The sequence below is a fragment of the Mesocricetus auratus genome, unplaced genomic scaffold (assembly GCF_017639785.1).
Source record: "Mesocricetus auratus isolate SY011 unplaced genomic scaffold, BCM_Maur_2.0 Super-Scaffold_100707, whole genome shotgun sequence".
In the NCBI taxonomy this organism is placed as follows: domain Eukaryota; kingdom Metazoa; phylum Chordata; class Mammalia; order Rodentia; family Cricetidae; genus Mesocricetus; species Mesocricetus auratus.
The window spans coordinates 16639282-16659562 of record NW_024429269.1 but is presented as its reverse complement, the minus strand read 5'-3'; the positions used below and the strand labels follow the sequence as shown (position 1 = coordinate 16659562).

General features: G+C 42.6%; 1 protein-coding gene and 1 gene segment (V, D, J or C); one reads left to right on the top strand and one right to left on the bottom strand.

The window, feature by feature from the left end:
* The first annotated feature begins 371 nt into the window (after window positions 1-371).
* Window positions 372-867, top strand: LOC121137809. The segment is given in 2 exon segments: window positions 372-420; window positions 533-867. Coding segments are annotated over 2 exon segments (384 nt in total).
* Window positions 868-8968: 8101 nt separating this feature from the next.
* On the bottom strand, window positions 8969-19635 carry LOC121137886 (disks large homolog 5-like). The gene is made up of 7 exons (XM_040740746.1): window positions 19456-19635; window positions 16239-16401; window positions 14825-14953; window positions 14006-14189; window positions 10799-10914; window positions 9814-9910; window positions 8969-9650 (listed from the first exon to the last, which is right to left on the bottom strand). The coding sequence occupies exons 1-6, from the start codon at window positions 19586-19588 to the stop codon at window positions 9823-9825; spliced, it is 813 nt and encodes a 270-aa protein (XP_040596680.1). The 5' UTR covers window positions 19589-19635; the 3' UTR covers window positions 8969-9650; window positions 9814-9822.
* Between the last annotated feature and the right edge of the window lie 646 nt (window positions 19636-20281).

Below are 20281 nucleotides of genomic sequence, written 5' to 3'. Positions count from 1 at the left end.
TCTTGCATTCAATTTATCATATTGTGAAGACCAAAAGAGAAACCTTAACTTGCTCCACTACAACAATTTCATGTTAGGTCAAATCCTAACATGGATAACACTGAATGTGCTAATGGTCATTGTTTATGTTCTTTACATTGCTGAGAACCACTTGAAGTCTGACATGTGCCTTATGAATGATTTCAAGGATGAGAGAACATTGCTGACTTCCAGAAGGTAAGCAAGAACCTAGCTTAGTCTGTGCCCACCAGGGGGAGGAGTGTCCTTACACAAGATCATTATCCGTGTATATAAACTTCACAGGTTCATCTTTTGATGTTATTTCATTATTTCTTCATGTGAAGAGTCAAGAATATTATTTTGGTGACGACATGAGCACTTCTCTAGCTCTAGTGACTGTGATCCTGCTGTTCATACTTGGTAAGTGAAATGACTTAAAATTTGTGCTCTTTCTTCTATGATGTCACAAAAATATTTAACCATGTAAGAACTTTGTCCTTAATGTAACATAGATACCCTCTTCTTCATGCAGGGAATACTGATGGAGACTCAGTGACCCAGAAGCAAGGTCAAGTGATTCTCTCAGAAGATGACTTTCTATTTATAAACTGCACTTATTCATCCACATCATACCCAACTCTTTTCTGGTATGTCCGATATCCTGAGGAAGGGTCAGATCTGCTTTTGAAAGTCACAACAGCCAACAACAAGGGAAACAGCAGAGGTTTTGAAGCTACATATGATGGAGGATACACTTCCTTCCACTTGCAGAAAGCCTCAGTCCAAGAGTCAGACTCGGCTGTGTACTACTGTGCTCTAAGTGACACAGTGGCACAATCTGCAGGGGGAGCTGAGCACAAACTCTGAGAAGCAAAAGAAAGTCTGACTTCTGATGATCTGCCTTTCAGATGACTCCGTTTTCTACACAGTCTGTGCTGTGTACCCCAATAATTCTCTGGTTGGTGGAAATCACAAATTGGTCAGAGAAGAACAAGAAGTGGATGTTACCACAGCTGGATTTCATAGGAGAAACTGCAACCCTAGGAATCAATGGTTCCTTATGGAGGGTCACACTTATTTCACAGGAGAGTCCTGGAAACAATGAAGTGGTCAGTTGTCTTGATCTCTATATACAAATCATTGTCTTCATATTGTTGCATGCAACTCTGTCCCAAGTTATTCACAGAGAGCTAAATATGTCAGAAAACGTGGTGCATAGATAATTACTATTTAATGCTATGGAAGGAGAGGTTATCAGAGGGTTACAACCCTTCCTACCTCAAGATTTATAATCAAGAAATATGGTTAGAAAAAAGGAGAAAGGGAGGCTGGATGGAGTAGGTGATCTTCAGAGTTTTCATGTCTCCCCTTCTCTAAATCCAACATGAATCCAATACCCAGATCTGTAGTTAACTGTCTACTGTGGCCCCTTGTCCTACTTTGTCCCCATTCTCAGAGCACTAAGAAGACCTTACTGGCACACCCTGATTTCCTTCCTACTGTGAGTCTCCTCACCCCAGCCCTTTTCTAGCCCTTCTCCAGAACGTAGCTTCAGTACCCAATACCAAGACACACATTATATCTAGAACCTTAGTGGCCACACCTGCCAGGATTTCAGCCTACCAGACAAGCCACAGTCACTACACTCTCCTAAGAGCCAGAGAGGGCAAGAAAAACCAAAGAACAGAACAGGAAACAATAAAAAAGACCAAATATCAGCACCAAGAATCACAGTAATTCCAAACCCCAATGCCTAGACTGCAGCATGCAAACAGTCAACAACAGCTAGATGAAATGTTTCCACTAAAGCTCAGAATCCCAACTACCATCATCCCTGAGAAATGCTGTATAGCTGAAGCACGAGACAAGCACTTCACAATAGATGTTATGAGTACGTTAGAGGTCTTGAAAGATGAAATGAATAAATCCCTTAAAAATCTATAAAAACACAAGCAAGCAATGAAATAAAATGAGGAAAATAGGTCAAGACTTGCAAGTAAAATAGAGTCAATAAAGAAAACAAAAAGTGAGGGAAGAGTGGAAACCAAAAATTTAGTAACCCGAGCAGGAAGCTCAGAGGCAAGACTCACTAAGAAATTAGAAGAGATGGAAGAAATCTCAGTCAATGAAGATATGATAGAAGACATAGATACTTTGGTCAAAGAAGGGAGGAGAGGAAGGAAGGGAAACTGGTTTGTGGATTAAAATAAATAACAAAGTATTATTTTAAAAAGAACACAGGAAGAATAAAAAAGTATTAAATCTAAGAATATCTAGGCACAAAATATCCATGTAATCTAGATACTTTGAAAATACCAAATCTACAAATAATAGGCATAGATGAATGAGAAGAAGCCCAGGTCAAAGGCACAGAAAATATTTTAAATATTGTCATAGAAGAAAGTTTCCCCAATCCTAAAAATGGAGATGCCTATCAAGGCACACGGACTATACAGATCACCAACCATATTGGACCATAAAAGAAAGTCTCATGACACTTAATAATTAATGATTAATGTACAGAATGAAGAACTAAGTAACATATAAAGGCAGACAAATCATAATAATACTTATCTTCTCAATAGATAATCTAAAGTCCAGAATACTCTTGGCATATGTTCTACAAATTCTAAGAGACCACAGGTGCCACTCAGACTACTATACCCAGCAAAATTTCAGTCACATTCATGGAGTAATATATTCATGCAGAATCTACTGTAAAGGGACATTTTTCTGTTCGGCCTCTTCCTGCAGTCACTTTTAAATATTCACTCAGAACCTTATATTAATTGTAAGTATTTGGCCAATAACTCGGGCTTATTCTAACTAGCATTGACATTTAAATTAACCAGTTTCTATTAATGTATGCACTGTCATGCGCCTGTGGCTTTATAGGTTCATTGACATCTTGCTTCTTTGGTGATGGGCTTATGTCTCTCTTGATTCTGTCCCTCCTCATCTGAATCCTCCGTTTGATTGTCCTGCCAAATCTTATCCTGCCTGTCTATCGGTAAAACAACATTTATCATCAACCAATGGGACCAATACATACAGTGTACAGAATAATCGCATAGCAATTTATCTACAAACCCAGCCCTACAGAAGGCACTAGAAGGAAAACGTCAACGTAAAAAGGATAACCACACCTATGAAAACAAACAAACCACAGAGCAGGAGAAAGAAATGTATCACCACTGCCACAAGAAAAACTGGGAATCAAAAAACACTGCTCATTGACATCTCTCAATGTCAAATGGTCTACATTCCCCCAACAAAACAGTACCCTCCTTATGCTGCTTCCAAGAGATACACCTTAACATTAAGCATAAATATCACACCCAATAAAAGAATGGAAAAAAGATGCTCCAAGCAAATGGACCTAAGAAGCAAGTCAGTGTAGCCATTTGAATATCTGTTTAAAAAATCCTCAAACTAAACATAATCAGAAGAGACATTGAAAGACATTACATATTCATCAAAGAAAAATTCCATCAGGAGTACATAGACAGTTCCGGCAGAGTGCTTGGCAAGCTAGGGACTGTGGCCTCCTTCCTCTGGGGCCCCACCACCTCAGGCCTGGGCCGGGTGAGCCAGGGGCCCAGGAACAGCTTCGGTCTGTGTCGTCGGGACACTAGGAGCCCCAGGCCTCACAGCAGACACCAACCTGGCCAAGTGGATCCTACAGGGACTCTTCCTCCAACGAAGCCCCGCGATGGCAGCGACCTCTGCACGCGGCCTTCTTGACCCCACCGGACCCCTGCTCTCCAGGGCCAGGCCCATGGAGAAGCTCCAGGGAGGCCTTCAAGGTCTTCTTCCGGTGTTGGCGGGCATGGCGGAAAGAATGGGGGCCACCCGAAGGCCAACCTTGGGGCCTCTGCAGCCTGAGGTGGCAGATCTGGGCAGGAACCCTTGGCCATCGCTGGGAGCAAACCGCCTGGTTGAGGAGCCCTAGGACCTGGAAGAACTGAGGCCTCGACGGTCCTGGAGGAAGGTGTGTCGAGCCCTCATAGCAGCTGGAGGAAGGTTCCCTAGTGGGGGCGCGGGTCCTCCTTCACACGAAAGAAGCCTGAAGGAGACATCACATACGGCCAGTCAGAGCAACACTTGTCCTTGTCTGTTCAATAGGCTAGAGGACCCAGCAGGAGGAAGAGGTCCGGAGCCAGATTGGTTGTGTGAAGACGTCTTTTCTTGGTGTTCTATTGTGTATACATTTTATTCATTTCAACACCCCCCCCCCCCGCCGTGTGTGTGTTTGACAATGCCAAGTATTTTTTGGAAAAGATCTTTCTAGATACTCTAAAGTGCCTGATATATTTTATAAGTAGCAGTAGTAGTAAAACAACACATTATGTAAATACGTTTTTGTTAGGATTCATTTGAAATATTGTTTGGGGAGGAATAGACAAAGCCCTCCTGAGTTGACCGCATTGTGGTTGTCCCCCGGTTTCTAGGAGAAGGAAATGTAAAGCTCTAAGTAATTGAGCTCCATGGGTGGAAAAGAAACTACTGTCCCATTTTGTTTGGCTTTGCTGTGTACGTGTGTGTGTGTGTGTGTGTGTGTGTGTGTGTGTGTGTGTGTGTGTGTATGTGTGTGTATGTGTGTGATAAAGGAGTGCTATTTTCAACATCTATCACTCTAGATGTTAAAGAGGTAGCCAGTGTATGACAAAGTAGAGGTAGTAGAACAATATTTTGTACTTTTGTGTTAACATTTTTCTTTTTGTGTTAAAAATTTTTAATTACTACTCTTGTTAATTATACCATTTACTGGACTGCTGTGTACATAGTGAACAACAGTCCTTACTTGAAACATCTGGTCTATCTAGATGTTTATAAGTGCCCAACATGTTAAATGTAGAGGTAGTAAAATATCACTTTTTAAATATCTTTTTACTAAAATTAACGAAACGCTGCCTTTGGGGGTGGAATTATGAACTCCTCTGTGAGCATATGGGAAGATACTTGTGTTTGTTGTGTACAAAGTTCATCCCACAACATCTGAACTTCATGAATGCCCTAAAGAGAGCATATGGTTAAAAGTATATCTTCATAGACTGACAGAAGAGGTGACTCTTGAACATAGAATTGCTAAGCCATGACTGGACAGTGTGAGTTAATTCATGTTGCTAGGTTGACTGGAGGGGCAGAGAGATGTTCACAAACTTGGATTTTATTAGATAGTCCATGGATCTTATGGGGAACACTGTCAACACAAGCGACCCAAATTAGTTTAAGGTAGGTGTGTGTGTGTGTCTGACTTTATTGAACATCATGTATTCTATGTTTCTCTTTGCTCTCTCTGATTCTGTATTGATTTTCCTCACTCTAATCCAACTAAAGCTCCGTCCTCTTTTTTCTATTTCCTCCTTCATATCATCTATTTCTTGCTATTCCCCTTTCTATAGCTCACCTTATGTATTTCCTTTTTATTTTTCTGGTGTCTGTAGTTTCTTCAGTGTATTACTTCACAGATTTGAATTAGGAAAAATGTGGGAGGGAAAATGTGAATTTGCTTTTCTGGATCTAAATTATTATGGCCTTCAGTCATTTTGTTGTGTTTTTACTCTTTGTTCTTTTAGGCATACTTTATGTATCAGTGACTATCACTTCATTTGTTTTCTTTCTGTAGTTTCTTGGCCATGTCTATATATCACTTAATCCTAAAGTATTGCTTCTAGTATTCTCTATATAGATGGTCTCATGGACATGAAGTCTGTTAGCCTATTTTTATCATGGTTACTTTTTCTTTCTTCTTCATCTATGGCAGATAATTTTGCTGGGTACTGTAATTCAAGGTTGGCAAGTAGGATATTTTAGAACTTAGCATACATTGCTCCAATCTCTGACAGCTTTCAAAATTTCCTAGAGAAATCATGTGCTGCTGTGATGGATTTTCCTTTATATATATAACTTGTATTTTTTCTCTTACGGATTTCCATTGTTCTGTATGTTTTGTGTTTTAACTGTGATATTCTATGTGGAATTTCTTTTATTGTTTTATTTATTTGGTATTTCTGGTTTTCTGGTATCTATATGGGTTTGCCTTAGGTTAGGGCAGTTTAATTCAATAATCTGTTTAAAAAGCCATTCTATGCCATTGATTTAGTATTTTTCTTCATCTGTGTGTATAATATGAAAACATGTTTTTTCAAATATGATTATTATTTTTTTTATTTTGTGTGTGCCCATTTTGGCTGTATGTGTGTCTGTATATCACATATGTGCCTGGTATCAGAAGAAGCCAGAAGAGGTTATCAGATCCCCTAAAACTAGAGTTACAACTGGTTGTGAGTCACAATATGGCGGCTTGGAATTTAACTCAGATTCTCTATAATAGTTGGTGGTAAAGTGGTGATTGTTGTTTCTCCTCCAATATCCATTATTCCTTTCCCCCCCTCTATTCTACCACTGAGGGAATCCAAGGTAGGAACTCAAGACAGGAATCTAGAGGCAGGAATTAAGGCAGATATCCTCCAAAAATTCTATGTATTACCCTGATACACTGGCCCACTCAGCTTGCTTTTTTATACACTCCATGGCCACCTGTCCAAGAGAGACATCACCTACAGTGGACTATGCCTGCTCACATAAATCAGTGATCAAGGAAATACTTCACAGATATGCCTGCAGGCCAGCATAATTAAGGAGATTACTCAGTTGAGGTTTCTTCATCCCAAGTGATTTTGCTCATGTCAAGTTGCCAAATATATACATCACAGTTGGAACCTTCTCAGCTTGACATATAACCACATCACTATTAAATTATATCCTTTCCTATCTTGTTGATTTTTCAGAACTCACGTTAATATCACAATAGTGGAATAATTTAATAATCACACTGGAATAATTTAAAATTCCCACTATTAAAAAATTCAGATTGTATAAGTTTCAAGTCCTTTAAAGTATCAAAATTCTCTTAATGATGGATTCTCATAAAATTAAAACAAGCTAAAAATAACTTTTTTATTCCAAAAGGGAAGAAGCAGTAAAGAGTTAAATCAGATCAAAGCTAAAACTCAATCCATTAGAGCAAATTGTTCATTGAATGATATTTGGAACTTACATATGACTTTCTTGACTCCAATGGAATGGAGAATACCCAATTCACAAAATTAAAAGCAAACAAACAAGCAAAGTCTTGATGAGGGGGCTGTAGTGTGGCCGAGTGAGTCACACAGTGTACCCTTCAGTCCAAAACATCTTTTCTTGCAAGTCTTCCACAACTCTAGATTCTCTACACTGAAGGTAATGGACCTTCACTTACATTCTTCTTGGATATCCTGGAGATGTCTTGTGCCATGGAGATCCTGCAACTTTGGATCTGCAACTTTGGTCCAGCAGTTCATAGATGAAGAGTATGTTAGGGTAAGATAACTCACAGCACTGGTTCTGGACCTGGGTGGAGACTGTGGTTTGCCTAAAACCTTTCCTCATCTAACCACCATTCAGGAAACCCCTGCATCACTGCTCCAGTTAGTTCACTCAATGCAGCAGGTAGAATGGAGAGAGTCCAATTATTCTGCTCTCATGGCCTGGAATCTGACTTACACACTTTTGGACCACAAGGGACAACTCCACTGTTTTCCCCCGTTAAGGTGTCTGACCCAAAGTCCCCATTGCTGCAGTTGGTAAGAGCCTGACCATATCTTCTGCTCTTATGGCCCAGAGGCCAACTCTCTCACCAGCTGAGGTGATACACTCTTAGGTGGGGAAGGCATTTTTTTCCTCACCCTTGCCAACACAAGGTAGAAGAAGGGGATGAACTCAGTTCATTTGCTCTCACGTCTTTAGGCCAGCTCACCTGCACTATCACAAACAAGGTCAGTTTTACTGTGCTGCTCAATTCACATGGCAGACCCACTTTCCCAAGTGCTGCAGTTGGGGAAGGACAGGTCCAGTTCTGACCAGTGGTGTAGATTGTGAAGGGTAGGGTTAACTCCGTGTTAACATATCTTATTTCAGTGATAACAGGAGCCAGTGACATCAATGTAACCAAGGCTGTGGCAGGGCCACAGATCAAGACATGGCCTTTGACAGTAGCTTAGGCATGAGGGACACAAGGATTGCTGGTGACAGCACTGGCCACTCAGATCTGTATGGCCTCAGCAGCAGCACAGTCCTTGAACATGAACATGATCCTAGGTGATGGTCCAGACCCATTTCAATTTCTGTGTGGCCTTTGGTGGCAACACAGACACTGGAAATCAGCAAAGATCCTACCTGCCTTTTCAACGTGGACCCAGACACGGTCCTAGACTGAAGTCCAGGTCTGGATGTCACCATGGTAATGGTTGCCAGTGCAGGTCACTCAGTTATGTATGGATCAAATAGCAACATTTTCCCAGGTAGTGGGCCAGAGTCTAGGCATCTACAATGTCATTGATGTCAAGAGGAGCCTGAGTCAGTAATGTAGCCCCTGGGTGCAGCAGGGCCTTTGATCCACAATTGGCCCTCAGTAACAGTCCTTCTCCAGATGTTATTATGGTCCTAGGTACAGCACCTGCTTGTAAGACACACATGCCCTCTTTGTAGGCATGTCTCTTTGACACCCACATAGTCACAGGTATGCCCCTGACTGAAGGTTGCTGCAAGGCCCTCACTGGTAAAAGGAGTCAAGTATATCAACAGGGATACCCACATCTGTGTCAGGGCCAAGGACAAGAAATGACACTTGGCAACAGCCCAGTCAGGGACATCGTCATGACCCCAGGTGGCAAGCAGGACAGGGATTTTTTTCATACTCACTTAGTAAATATTTTCATTTCCTGAGAGGCTGCATAGCCATACTTCTGTGTTTCTCATTAATTTGATGCACATGATCATTTCATGAAACGTGTATACAGAATGCTATATTATATGAATAACTAAATAATTTCTACAAGAATACAGTATGCATATTTTTTCCATAATGAAATGGCTATACACAGAGTTGCCAACACCATCCACATCCAAACATTCTGTAGCCCAAGCTGGGAACACAAGAGATCTGGGGTTACAGGAGAATTTGGGGCTACTAGAAGGAGACACCACATTTGACCAAAGAAATTGGTTCTAAGATAGAAGAGTTGGAAATTAATTTATATTCATAAAAATACTAAATAGGAACTTACAGGGAATATTCAATATAAACAGTGAATAGATTTAGCAAAATACAAAAACAAAATGAAGAACAAATAGAAAAATTCAAACCATAACAAAGAAATCCAAAAAAACAAGAGCAAACAAAACCAAACCCAAACTAAATAAACAAAGCTAAGCAGCACTCTCTTGTTACAGATGTAGCAGCACAGACCTACAACCTGTGATGTCCTTGAAATCTTGGTAGGAAGGCAGTCAACAGATAGAAAAAGCCTTTTGAAAGCTAGTATAGCCATGTCTACCCTCCATGTTGCTGTACCCTCAAAGTCTGTTGAATGTCTAGGTTCTCAATAATTCTTGTCCCAGGTTTTCTGCATCTCAAACTCCTTATTGATGCTTTCTTTTCCTTAGGAGTACTGAGTCAACAGACAGCTGGGTCTTACTGGGGATGAGACACATGGAGGTCAGGTGTTATTTGCCTCACTGATGACTTCTCCTGAGGCCAAGATCTGAGGTTGTAGAATGTCATGATATCAAGGCTTCTTTGGCCTCCTCAGTTCTTTCAAGATCTGCTGTATGAGAAGGAAAGGCAATCAGACCCACAAGCAGCCTAGGTGGGCTGCAGACTAGAAAATAATCAGGACCTATTCACATTGGAAGCCAATGTCAAGAGCCCCTAGTCCCCACGGCAATGCTGTGTTTACTGTGGATGGGAGGCAATGGTGGTTCACTTACCTGTGAGATTTAGTGCTCCTGCTGCAGCAGTTCTGTCTGTAGGAGGCTCTCATCCTGGGCTGAGGCTGGTTCCAACTCAGACTGGAGATTTTTTGACCTAGAGTAGGAAGGCAGTTAAGGAACAGGCCTGGTAGGGACCTGCCCTGTCAGCTATTCAGCTCTGTTAAGCTGGACACTCAGCGTGAGATTTCAGCTGTGGTTATTCCCTGCAATCCCCAAGGGAGAAGGGTCAGAGTGCACCTGGGCCTGGATTTATTCAGCTTCTAAAATCTGCTGGGAGATGAACTGATAATCACACTGTGCTGGGAGAGGAAATACATCCTATTTCTCTAGTTGTCTGGAAGTATTATTTTTAAAGAAAATGAAAGCTTAGCATTGTCTGAATATCATTTTAGGACAGATATGCATGTCCGTCATTAGACACCATGTGAGTGTGAGAAGCCATGGAACCTGAATGTTGACCCACTAGGGAGCCTATAAAATAAAAGCTTTGAAGGTTATAATTATTTCTACAATACAAAAATGTGCCTGGGTTCAACTCACAACCCCTAAATATTCTTATAAACAGAAAACTCATTTTCAGGAAAGGGATGCACACCACAGAGAGCCTGTAATCTGAAGGCGTGAGCTGCATGAAGATCTGCCCAAAGATATGAACTTCTCTTTAATTATGATGTTCTGGGCGGAAACTAAAGTGGCAGCAGCACACACTGTCCTCCACAACTAAACCTACTTCTTCTAGGTTTAGGAATACCATAGGGAGATTTGTGGACACACAGGGGACAGCATTCTGAGATGAGAGCAGAGACCTCAGAAAGGAATAGGGGAGAAAATCATGTTGACTGGGACCGCACAATACCCTGAGGTGTTCTTTCCCTCACTGTCCCTGAGAGTCATCCAGATAGCAAAATTCCCAAAGAGGACAGTGATCCAGGTACTGGTGACCTACATGGTTCTAAGGGTTCCTCATAGCTTGGGCTCTGACCTTATCTCTAAGACACTGAAGAGATGCTCCATCTTTTCTGCCAAGGCCCGTTTCTGGGCAATAAGCTCTTTCTGCTTCAGCAGGTTCTTCAGTCTTTCATCCAGGTTTTCTACTTCCTGTTCATTAGAAGATAGTGTTTTCAGTGGAGGGTTGCTCACACACATGCACACACATAAACTCATGAGCACAAGTACATGTAAGCATACATGCAAGCACACTGTAATACAATAACATGTTTAGTTTATCAGTTAATGCTATTGGTAAGGAGCAAAAACCAGGGATACTATTGAGAAGAAGGTAAACTTTACTTGGATGAGAGAGGACACATTGGGCATAAGAGATAGGCATCTCAGTCATTGAAGTGTCTATCTTGTAAACCTAATGCACAGACAGGTGGAACTGTGGGGTCCTGGCCTGTTAGCCAATCCTGCCTAGGAAGTTCCCCAGGCTGTGCAGTATAGGAATGTACCCCATCACAAGGGCACTGAATGGTGGTGGACTACATCATTTTACACCAGCAGCAATGTCTGAGGTCCATTTCTGGCAACCCTCAATGAGGCTGATTTTAACCCTGATTGAACAACTTTGAAGAAAAGCAGTTTTGAGTGCTGCAGACACAGCACATGGTGAGAGCTTTAGACCATCATGAGCCTAAGTGGGGTGCACTGAGACTCCATTCTCACCCCACAGCATGGCTATGGGACTTCTGCTGAACTGAGATGCAGCTGGAAGTACAGTGCAAGTCACAGTCTGTCAATGAGTGACATCTAATCCAAGCTCCAAGGCCAAGGTTAACCGAGCCAAGGTTAGGCAAAGTTGCAACGAAAATGATATCAGGCAATGCAGATGAGGAGAAAACAGGGTACAGAGAAGACAGAGTAAGCCATCTCACCATTGAGTGTGCAGTCACCATTCGCCCAGAGCAGAGAAAGGGCACAAACACTCAGCAAGTCTTTCCTACCTCTCAGACACATTGTTGTGCTGAGGTGACCTCTTCCTCACCTTCCCATACCACATTCCTTTGGTTTGCCTCAAAGACTATTCTTTCATATAAATTTTCCCCTCTACAATACCAGAAAACCCATGAATTAAAAATTTTTTTGTGATCTTTGGTTTTAGAGAGCTGAGTGGACATATAAAAAGATGGGCAACAGTATACATTACTTGATGAAAGCAAAGTGAGCAGGCACAGTGTTTTGTCAATAAAGTTGGATTCCATATAATTAAATGTGTTTCCTGACCTGAATAAGTAACAATACAAATATTCAGAAATACATACTCACACACAAGTGAAAACATCAATGCATGCAAACACATACTTGCACATATAAGGATCCATATTAACGAACAACCACACAAGCACTTATCACTACACATGCAGGAAACATGGACAACACAACACTCAGTTACTCATGGGCACATATGCCCACACAAAGGGACACTAACTTTTCAATAACAGACAGCAGACACAGACACACAAACATAGATGCCACACACAGAGATGAATAGAAATAAACAACAGCACACACACACACACACTATGACCACAGCAGGCCATAGAGAAGACTGATGCCTTTCAGAACCTTTTCTGTTGCAGGTGAAGGTAGTGGGTCCTGCATTCTGTCTAAATGAGACTCACTGATCCCACAGTTTCCAAGTTTCATAGTCTCTTCACAAAAACTACTGGCTCCTCCCTAGAAGTCCTTGATAGCTCAAGTGAAAGAAAGTGACTCAGGGTCAACACACAGGAAGTGTTAAGTAGATTACAGTGCATGTCATATGAATTGAGCCCAAATGTCAGTCACAAGGAGGCTACTGACATCACCTGCAGTACTTTTCAGGAATGCAGCACTCTGCACAACTATGAGAGGGAATCTGTTCTAAGATGCAATCACACCCACATGATAGTTAGCAACACAATGCAACAAGGAGATGCACTGTGGGATTCCATGTTGTGAAGCCAATGAGACTAATCAGACATTTCTTCTTCTATTATATCTGTGCAGTGAATGGAAGGAATGCTACTTTTCATTTTTAAAACACCTGTATTATTTTACATTTTCTGTTTAATACAGAAAACATTAATTCAAAAACAAGTGTAAAATGAAGAGAGAGCTCCTACATCCTTCTTCTTTCTGAACTATTGTAACTTGCCACAGTTAGAAGAGACAAAGCAAGATAGATAATCACCCTTGGAGGACACAGTTAATCCAAAAACTGAGGGTCAGCCCAATTAAACAAGAGAAAATTTCAGATTCCCTGAGAGCCCTGGGCCAGGGGAATAAGGGAAAGAGCAACTGAGCACAACACCACATGTCATTATCTAGTTTGCAGTCACACCCACCAAAGTACACACCTATTCATGCATACATCACACAAATACCACATAAACCATATGTGAGCAGAAAAAATTGAAGGGGACAGCATGCTGAATGAACAGTTGAATTTAGATTATGTACATCCAGAGTTTCAAAGAGACCCACAACAGAAATTTCTAGAGCAGCACACAGCATAGTCAAAATATGTTGAGGTGATTAGACAAAATGTCCTCTTGATGACTCAATTCTGTCACCTCACAGCCTGTGAAAGTTCTCGCACATCTCTGGTCAACAAGTCAGCTCCATACTGGATGCATCAGGGAGAACTGTCTAGCACCACCCACAGAAAACAGGGCTGACAAGATGATATTCAGGTCTGTCAGTTTGAACAAAGAGTTGAGAAAAGGGAAGAGAACACATTGGGATGCAAGAAGAAAGGAGGACACCACACCCCTAGAGTTGACAGTGAGAACCACTCACTTGTCATTGGCACTTGGATCTAGTCCTTGCAAGCTGCTTCCTATCTGTGATTTTATGAGACCCCTGAAAAGCAAATGAGCCACAGGCCCTGACCTCATCCATGAAAGCTCTGTACCAATCCCTAAGTAGCTCCCTCCATAGCAGCCATCCTGATATAATGGCATGTAGATGTGATATATGATTGGCTCATCTCTCTGAATGTACTGTGGATTCTAGCAGAACAGGAGAGTTTGCTTTCCAATCATTCAATGTCTTACCAGAGGATAATTCTATAGACAAACTTGTGATTACAGAAATGAATATTTGGATGGCATTAGGTGGAAGAAATTGGGTGAGTGCATGGTTACATGGTTGTTTCTATGTTCATAGTGTGACATGTGGACTGTGTGCCCCTACTGCCTCAGTCTACCTGATGCTGCTCAGCACAGGGAACACAGATCTTCTCCTGGACCTCCTTAAAGAGATTCTTCACCTCCTCGCAGGTCTCTCTCAGTGCAGTCTGTTCCTGCCAGAGCTGTCTCTTCTCCATTCTCAACTCATGGACGTTGTTTTTCACCTGAGTCAAATCTCGTAGGATCAGGCTATGGAGGTAACTGAACAAACATCCAAAAATGGTAAGCCCCAGCCAGTCTCCATTTGCCACCCATGTCTCCAAATACAGCCCCGCAGCAAAGCCCCAGTCTGCCAGACAGCCCAAGACTGGAACTCACAATTAGCCAATTCAGCATTATTCAGAGGCAGACAAATCAAGAGAATAAGCAAATTCCAGAAATTTTCAAACCACATTTCAAAACTCTGGTGAGAAAAGCTATACTCTGCCACTGAGAAGGGATGAAGCCCACGCCTGTGTTTACCTGTTCATGGTATTGGGAAAGCATCAACAGTAGAGGGTAAACACTCTCTGGCAGAGGGCAAAAGTCCCAACAAGAGTAAATTCTGTCTACAGATACCATCTCTTTGGATCCACACCAGAGCCTGAGAGTCCCTGAACTGCCTGGTATCCCCTTCATGGTACAAATCATTTTTTAATGTAGGGACTCCTATCTAGGACATCACTAGGAGGGCCTCAGTGTCTTTCCAAACTTAGGAAAAAAATTTGAAGAGGCACATGTCTATGGGCCAAAAGGGAGTTGATGTTAAAAGCCAGACAGGCAAGGACAAGCCCTCACTTTGACTCAAAAACAAAGAGAGCAGAATAAGCCCCTCACAAAATATATCAGGCACTTACCTGTAGGATTCCTTCTCCTCAGTCAGCTGCTTGCACTTGTTCAAGGCATCACTGATCTCCAGGGGCAATTTCTGAAGGTCTGACATCACCTGCTTATGGTCCTTTTTCATCATCTCAAAAGAATTCAGCCTGGGGTAGGGCATGGCCCCAGGAGAAAAGAACCCCATGAACAAAGGTCTCATGGATCACATGAAACCGGGCTGTCCTAGATACCACAGTGGATGCCACAGCCTGACACATATACTCTGGGACCTCCTGGAGTTTATTATACTTCCTATTCTGCTTCCAGGCTAGAATAGGCAGGGGATCTAAGGGGGTTATCCAAGGCTGCACCAGCACCCTCTCTGGGCTTGGAGCTATTGGTTAGCTCTTTAAGACGTCCCTAGGAGTCTGGACCCACCAAACAATTGATAACATTTCTCCTATATTCAGAACAGGGATTCTCATTTCTGTGTGCCTATTGGTACACAGAGGACCAGAGCACACAATCAGTATTTCCAGGGAGGAGTCACAAAGTCAGGGTAGATTTATAAACTCTAGAGGGCATTCCAATGTTACACCAAGGTGAGCACAGTGACCAGGAGATACACTGATCAAATTGTGGCTACCTGAGCTAAGAAGTGGCATTCCTGGAAACTGTGAGACTGGCAAAACTTCAGGCCATGCCATTATCACCAGGCTCCCAGGAGAGCACACACACACTCTCTCTCTCTCTCTCTCTCTCTCTCTCTCTCTCTCTCTCTCTCTCTCTCTCTCTCTCTCTCTCTCTCTCTCTCTCTCTCTCTCTCACACACACACACACACACTCACACTCACACACACACTCACACTCACACAAAACTCACTCACACACACACACTCACATACTCACACATACAAACTCACGCACTCACACACAGCTTCTACACTCCCCTCACGAACCATCAGGGTGCCCATTAAATGCAAGGAGTGGCAGTGTCTAGTGTATAAGCAAGAAACCACAGAGGAGCAGTGATGAGATTCAGGCCTTCCAATCACAACCTGAAATGGATGAATATGATCAGGCCCCTCAAGCTGCTACCAGGAGCTTTCATCACACAATCATCTGCTCATTGATTATGAAGTGTACACACAAACTCACATGCATAGTGTGTCCCGCAAGCCAGCACCTGTCAAGTCCTTTTTAAATGCATGTTGAGGGCTCACACACTACTGTCCCTGTCCCCAGACACTGACTCAGGACACAGGCTCTGCTTTTCATTTGCAGGAAGCAGAGGAGCCTGTGCCCACATCTCAATACTACCCAGATTCACAGTTCTGCTTCTCTGATGCACTAAGGAAAATTAGTTTAGGCACCAGGACACACTGAAGCAAGAAGCCTTGCTTGACACTATGGGGTCATGAAGGTCAGCAGAAAACTGGCAGTAATGACTACCTGTTGTTCAAATTTTTCTTGGTGTAACTGGCCAGGATTGTTCTCAGCTCAATTTGCTCATATTTTTTATGCTGTAGCTCAAAGGTAAGTTCCTCCGATTTCTCCATCTGCCGGTTTTGCTCAGTGAAGGTGAAGTGTTGGGATGGTGCCTCCCCAGTAGTTCCTGCAGGTAGATAAAGATGAGCGAACTGGAATATTTGAATGGCATAGGGCCAGGAGAGTCTATGCTGAGGACTAAGTAGAAGCTCAAGGAAGAGGAAATGGTAGGGACCCAGTGGAAGCCCCAGAGAACAGGACAACTATGCTTACACAGGTTTTCATGAGCTATGACTCTGACTTCAAACATCATGGATAGTCAAGTGCCTCATTCCCTGATTCAGTCCCCTGTCCCAGGATTTCATAAGCTGACCCACCAATGTATATTTGGTGGACAGTGTCACCTCATATTTCATGTTGTGCATATAAGTCCTGTTGTGCCTAGAGCTTAGCAGCACCAAGTGCTAATCACATGTGTCCAGAACAAAAGCATCTGAATATCTGAGGCCTTGGTGCATGGACAGGGGGAGTTTCCCCATTCATATTAGCATCAGATTTCCATGGAAACTAGAGTGAAGGGGAGCAACACCCCACCTTGAATGGCACACCTCATTAGTCCTGTTGTCCTTCCTTTCCTCTCAGAATGAGATTAAAGTTCTCACAGAAAAGCACCAGTAGTTTTAGCAGTTCATGGCTCTATCACTCTAACCATCAGAAACATTAACGGTGGGCCTACTCTGATGTAACCCAGAGAAGCAAGATAAGCCCATTGCTTCCCAGATGCTCCCAGATATGAGCCCCCCACACTGGAATACATATCTCAAGTTCCACATCTTCCAGGAAACTCCCTATCCACTTACAAAGACTCACTGTGACTTCCTCAGAACCATTTATTTCTCCATGTTTTACACTGAGACTGAAGGTCACCTTCCTTTTGCCTCCCTTGGGCTCCCCATTTTCATAGTTCTCTCTCCCAAGCACACAATTCAAGCATACCAGCACGTCTATGGGACCTGACAGTATACCCCACAGTCACTTGGTGTTCCCAGAGGACTGGTGAGATCATGGGGAACACCAAAGTCTCTCCACAATACATTACAATAGTCCAGAGAAGGGACTAATAGGGTCACTCGAAGTCCGCACCTACCTACCAAATAGATCTGCAATTCACAAGAAGCCATAGTGCTCTTCCCAGGGAGTACCCCAGATACATAAGGGAAGACCTTCACCAACTCCTCATTACATATCAGAGATCTCTCTCTCTGCTTCACTAGACTAAATTCATTACTTCATTTATGGAAGTTGAAGACTCACTTCCAAAAACATCCCAGGAAATGGCTCATCCTTTTCTAGAGATCTCTAATAAATAACAGGGCAAATAAAGTTTTCTAGGTAAATAATTCAGGATGATGGGGAGGAAAGTTCAATCCCCTGAAGTCATAAAGCACATTGTGGAGAATCCGCATGGCTGGTACAATATGTTTACATAGTGTGATTGCAGTCATCCTGTGAGAACAAGGTAAGTCCCATAATTGATGAAAATTACATCAAAATTTTCAAGCACATGTGAGTTATCATATAAGTGATCAGTCTGTGAAAGGTCAGGCTAGAGTCACTAGTCACTGGGACTTCCAAGTGAGCCCTTAACACAAGAGATAGAACTACCAAGAATGATGGTGATCCATTCCTGCACTACTGTTTTAGGAAAGATGTTATTGAGAAGTCACAGAGAGATATGCAAAGGAATTCTCAGAAAATCTATTTTTGTCATATACATGGGGATGTATGCAGAGAGTCACTGCAATGGTTCTTTTCCTAGAGCTACAAAAGAGACAAATTCCTTGATCACGAGTCTCTTGTTAAAATGTCCATGTCCTTAGGAGAGGGGACATAGCATGTTTAAAATACAATATTCAATGGAGCATGAGAAGAACAGGCAGATATCACAAGAGGAGAATCCTTGTCCCTAATCCTTTCCCAGAGCCCCACTTCACACTTTTGAATTTACTGGGAGTGCAGAAGTGAAGAGTCAGCACCATGATCAAGCTGGACAGCTAGTTCCCTGGAAATCTGGATATGTCTTCAAAAGTGTGCTTGGTGAACCCCAGAACAAATTAGTGAAGTGGGGTGAACTAAATCCATTCCGATTTTATGTCATACTGACAACCATGTTAGACAAGGTTAGGTATCTCATAAATACCCAATTCTAGATGTCAATGGACAGCACCTGCCCTACACACTACCTCATCTCAGTCAAACCTGACACTCTGAAGCATGCTCAGGAAATGACTGACAGATGAGACTTTGCCCAGGCAGGTTCTGAAAGACTAGACATGAGTCTTTTCCTCTGGGGATGTCAGTTGTTTCTTAGGGAGATGGGTATCTCGGTAGTTACCTGGTTTCTAATGTCTCCCTGCACCAGGTGTCCCAGGGCACAGACTCCTAAGACTTATTCAAAGCTGCAGAGGGTGTACCCTTGGCTTCAGAGCCTTCAGCCATGTGCTTTAATAATCCTAGATATAATTGCTACTGTCACATTCATTCAGGTAGCATAGGGATGGCCACATCAGTTACTTGATGCTTCAGACACTTCTGTTAATGGAAATGTCACCAAGGGGCAGATCCTAGTCAAAAGATTCACAAACCCATTCATACTAACATCCTAGGACACCTAGAGCTGGCAGGAAGGGGCAGTCTCTGCCCATGTTCACTGGCACTAATACCTCTCAGACAGAACTGGAGACCTGTGTGCCACTCACATCTGGGAAGTCAGAAACCTTAGGGGTCACTGGAAAACAGAAACACTTGGTGCCTCAGCCCTCCCAGGGGCAGTGATGTAAAGTGTAACAATCTCACACGTTACCAAGGCTCACTTGTTTCCCTATAATCACTTTCACAAAATCTATAGGACTCCAGTGGACACAAAGGACAGTAAAGGTAATGAAATATCATTAATCCCCCTGTCTCCTTATCCATTCTCACAGAAGCACAGTGTCCCCAGCACAAAGTCATCTTCTCAATTTCTGACTCTATCAAACTAACCATAAGGAATCCTTCATGCTCTTCAACATTTAGGAAAATAGAGAATCAGGATAGGTCTATTGATTCCAGAAGCTCCAAATTCCCGAGCCTTATCCCGGAAGGCATACAGAAATCACCCTATTCCCTTCCTTGAACTCACTGCGTCTTCCCCAAGTCCATCTAATTCTCCATGTTTTCCAGTGAGACCGAGGGCCAGCTTCCTTCTTCCTCACTGTGGTCTCTCCACGTTGTCCATTCCTCCTCTCAAGTATACTTCGCAGTCTGGAAAACATGTCTGTAAGTGAACCTTATAGGCAGTGAATGACCGTCCTAAAGGCAGTTGGTGTTGCTACAACAAGTGACATCATGGAATTCCAAGAAATCTCCAGGATACAATAGAATTTCCAGGAGGGACTGCTGATGTCACGGGGCACAGCCTTTGCTTTCTCACTTATTCATTCTCCCAGAACAGACCAGAAGATGGGGTTTCCTTTCCAGGAGTCTCTCCTGTGACACAGGGGAAGCCATTCAACACTTTCTCTTTCCAAAGTTAGAAATTTCTCTTTGCTTCATTAGAATCTTTTCACTACTTCAGTCATGGAGTTGAATGCCAACTTTATAAGCCCTGTCTAAGGATAGCCCTTCCCCTCTTTAATATAAATACCCAAAAATATGAGAAAATAAGTGTGCCAAGAAATTAGGTCTGGATGACATGGAGGAGGAGGGTTGAGTCCTTCCAAATGAAAGACTAATGTAAGAAGCCTAAGGTTAAGAAAGGTGGCCATTAGAAATATCTAAGCAGAGGCAGACACCGACAGCTATACATTGAACTGAACTCTGGGACCCAGTGACAGAGAGGGAGGAATGATCAGCAAAGGAGTCACAAGACTGGAGTTGTGAAACCCACAGAAACTGCCGACCTGAACAAGGTTTAGCTCTTGACCCCTGACTGATGGCTGGGAGAGATTCAGACCCTCTGAACATGG

What these genes read in the sequence shown, in the direction of transcription:
- LOC121137886 (XM_040740746.1), bottom strand. Translation starts at nt 19,588, where the DNA reads ATGTTTTCCAGACTGCGAAGTATACTTGAGAGGAGGAATGGACAACGT. An exon ending in AAGAAAAATTTGAACAACAG is followed by an intron (nt 14,954 to 16,238) that starts GTAGTCATTACT and finishes GCCCTACCCCAG; the next exon opens with GCTGAATTCTTTTGAGATGA. An exon ending in TTCAGTGTCTTAGAGATAAG is followed by an intron (nt 9,911 to 10,798) that starts GTCAGAGCCCAA and finishes TTCCTACTCTAG; the next exon opens with GTCAAAAAATCTCCAGTCTG.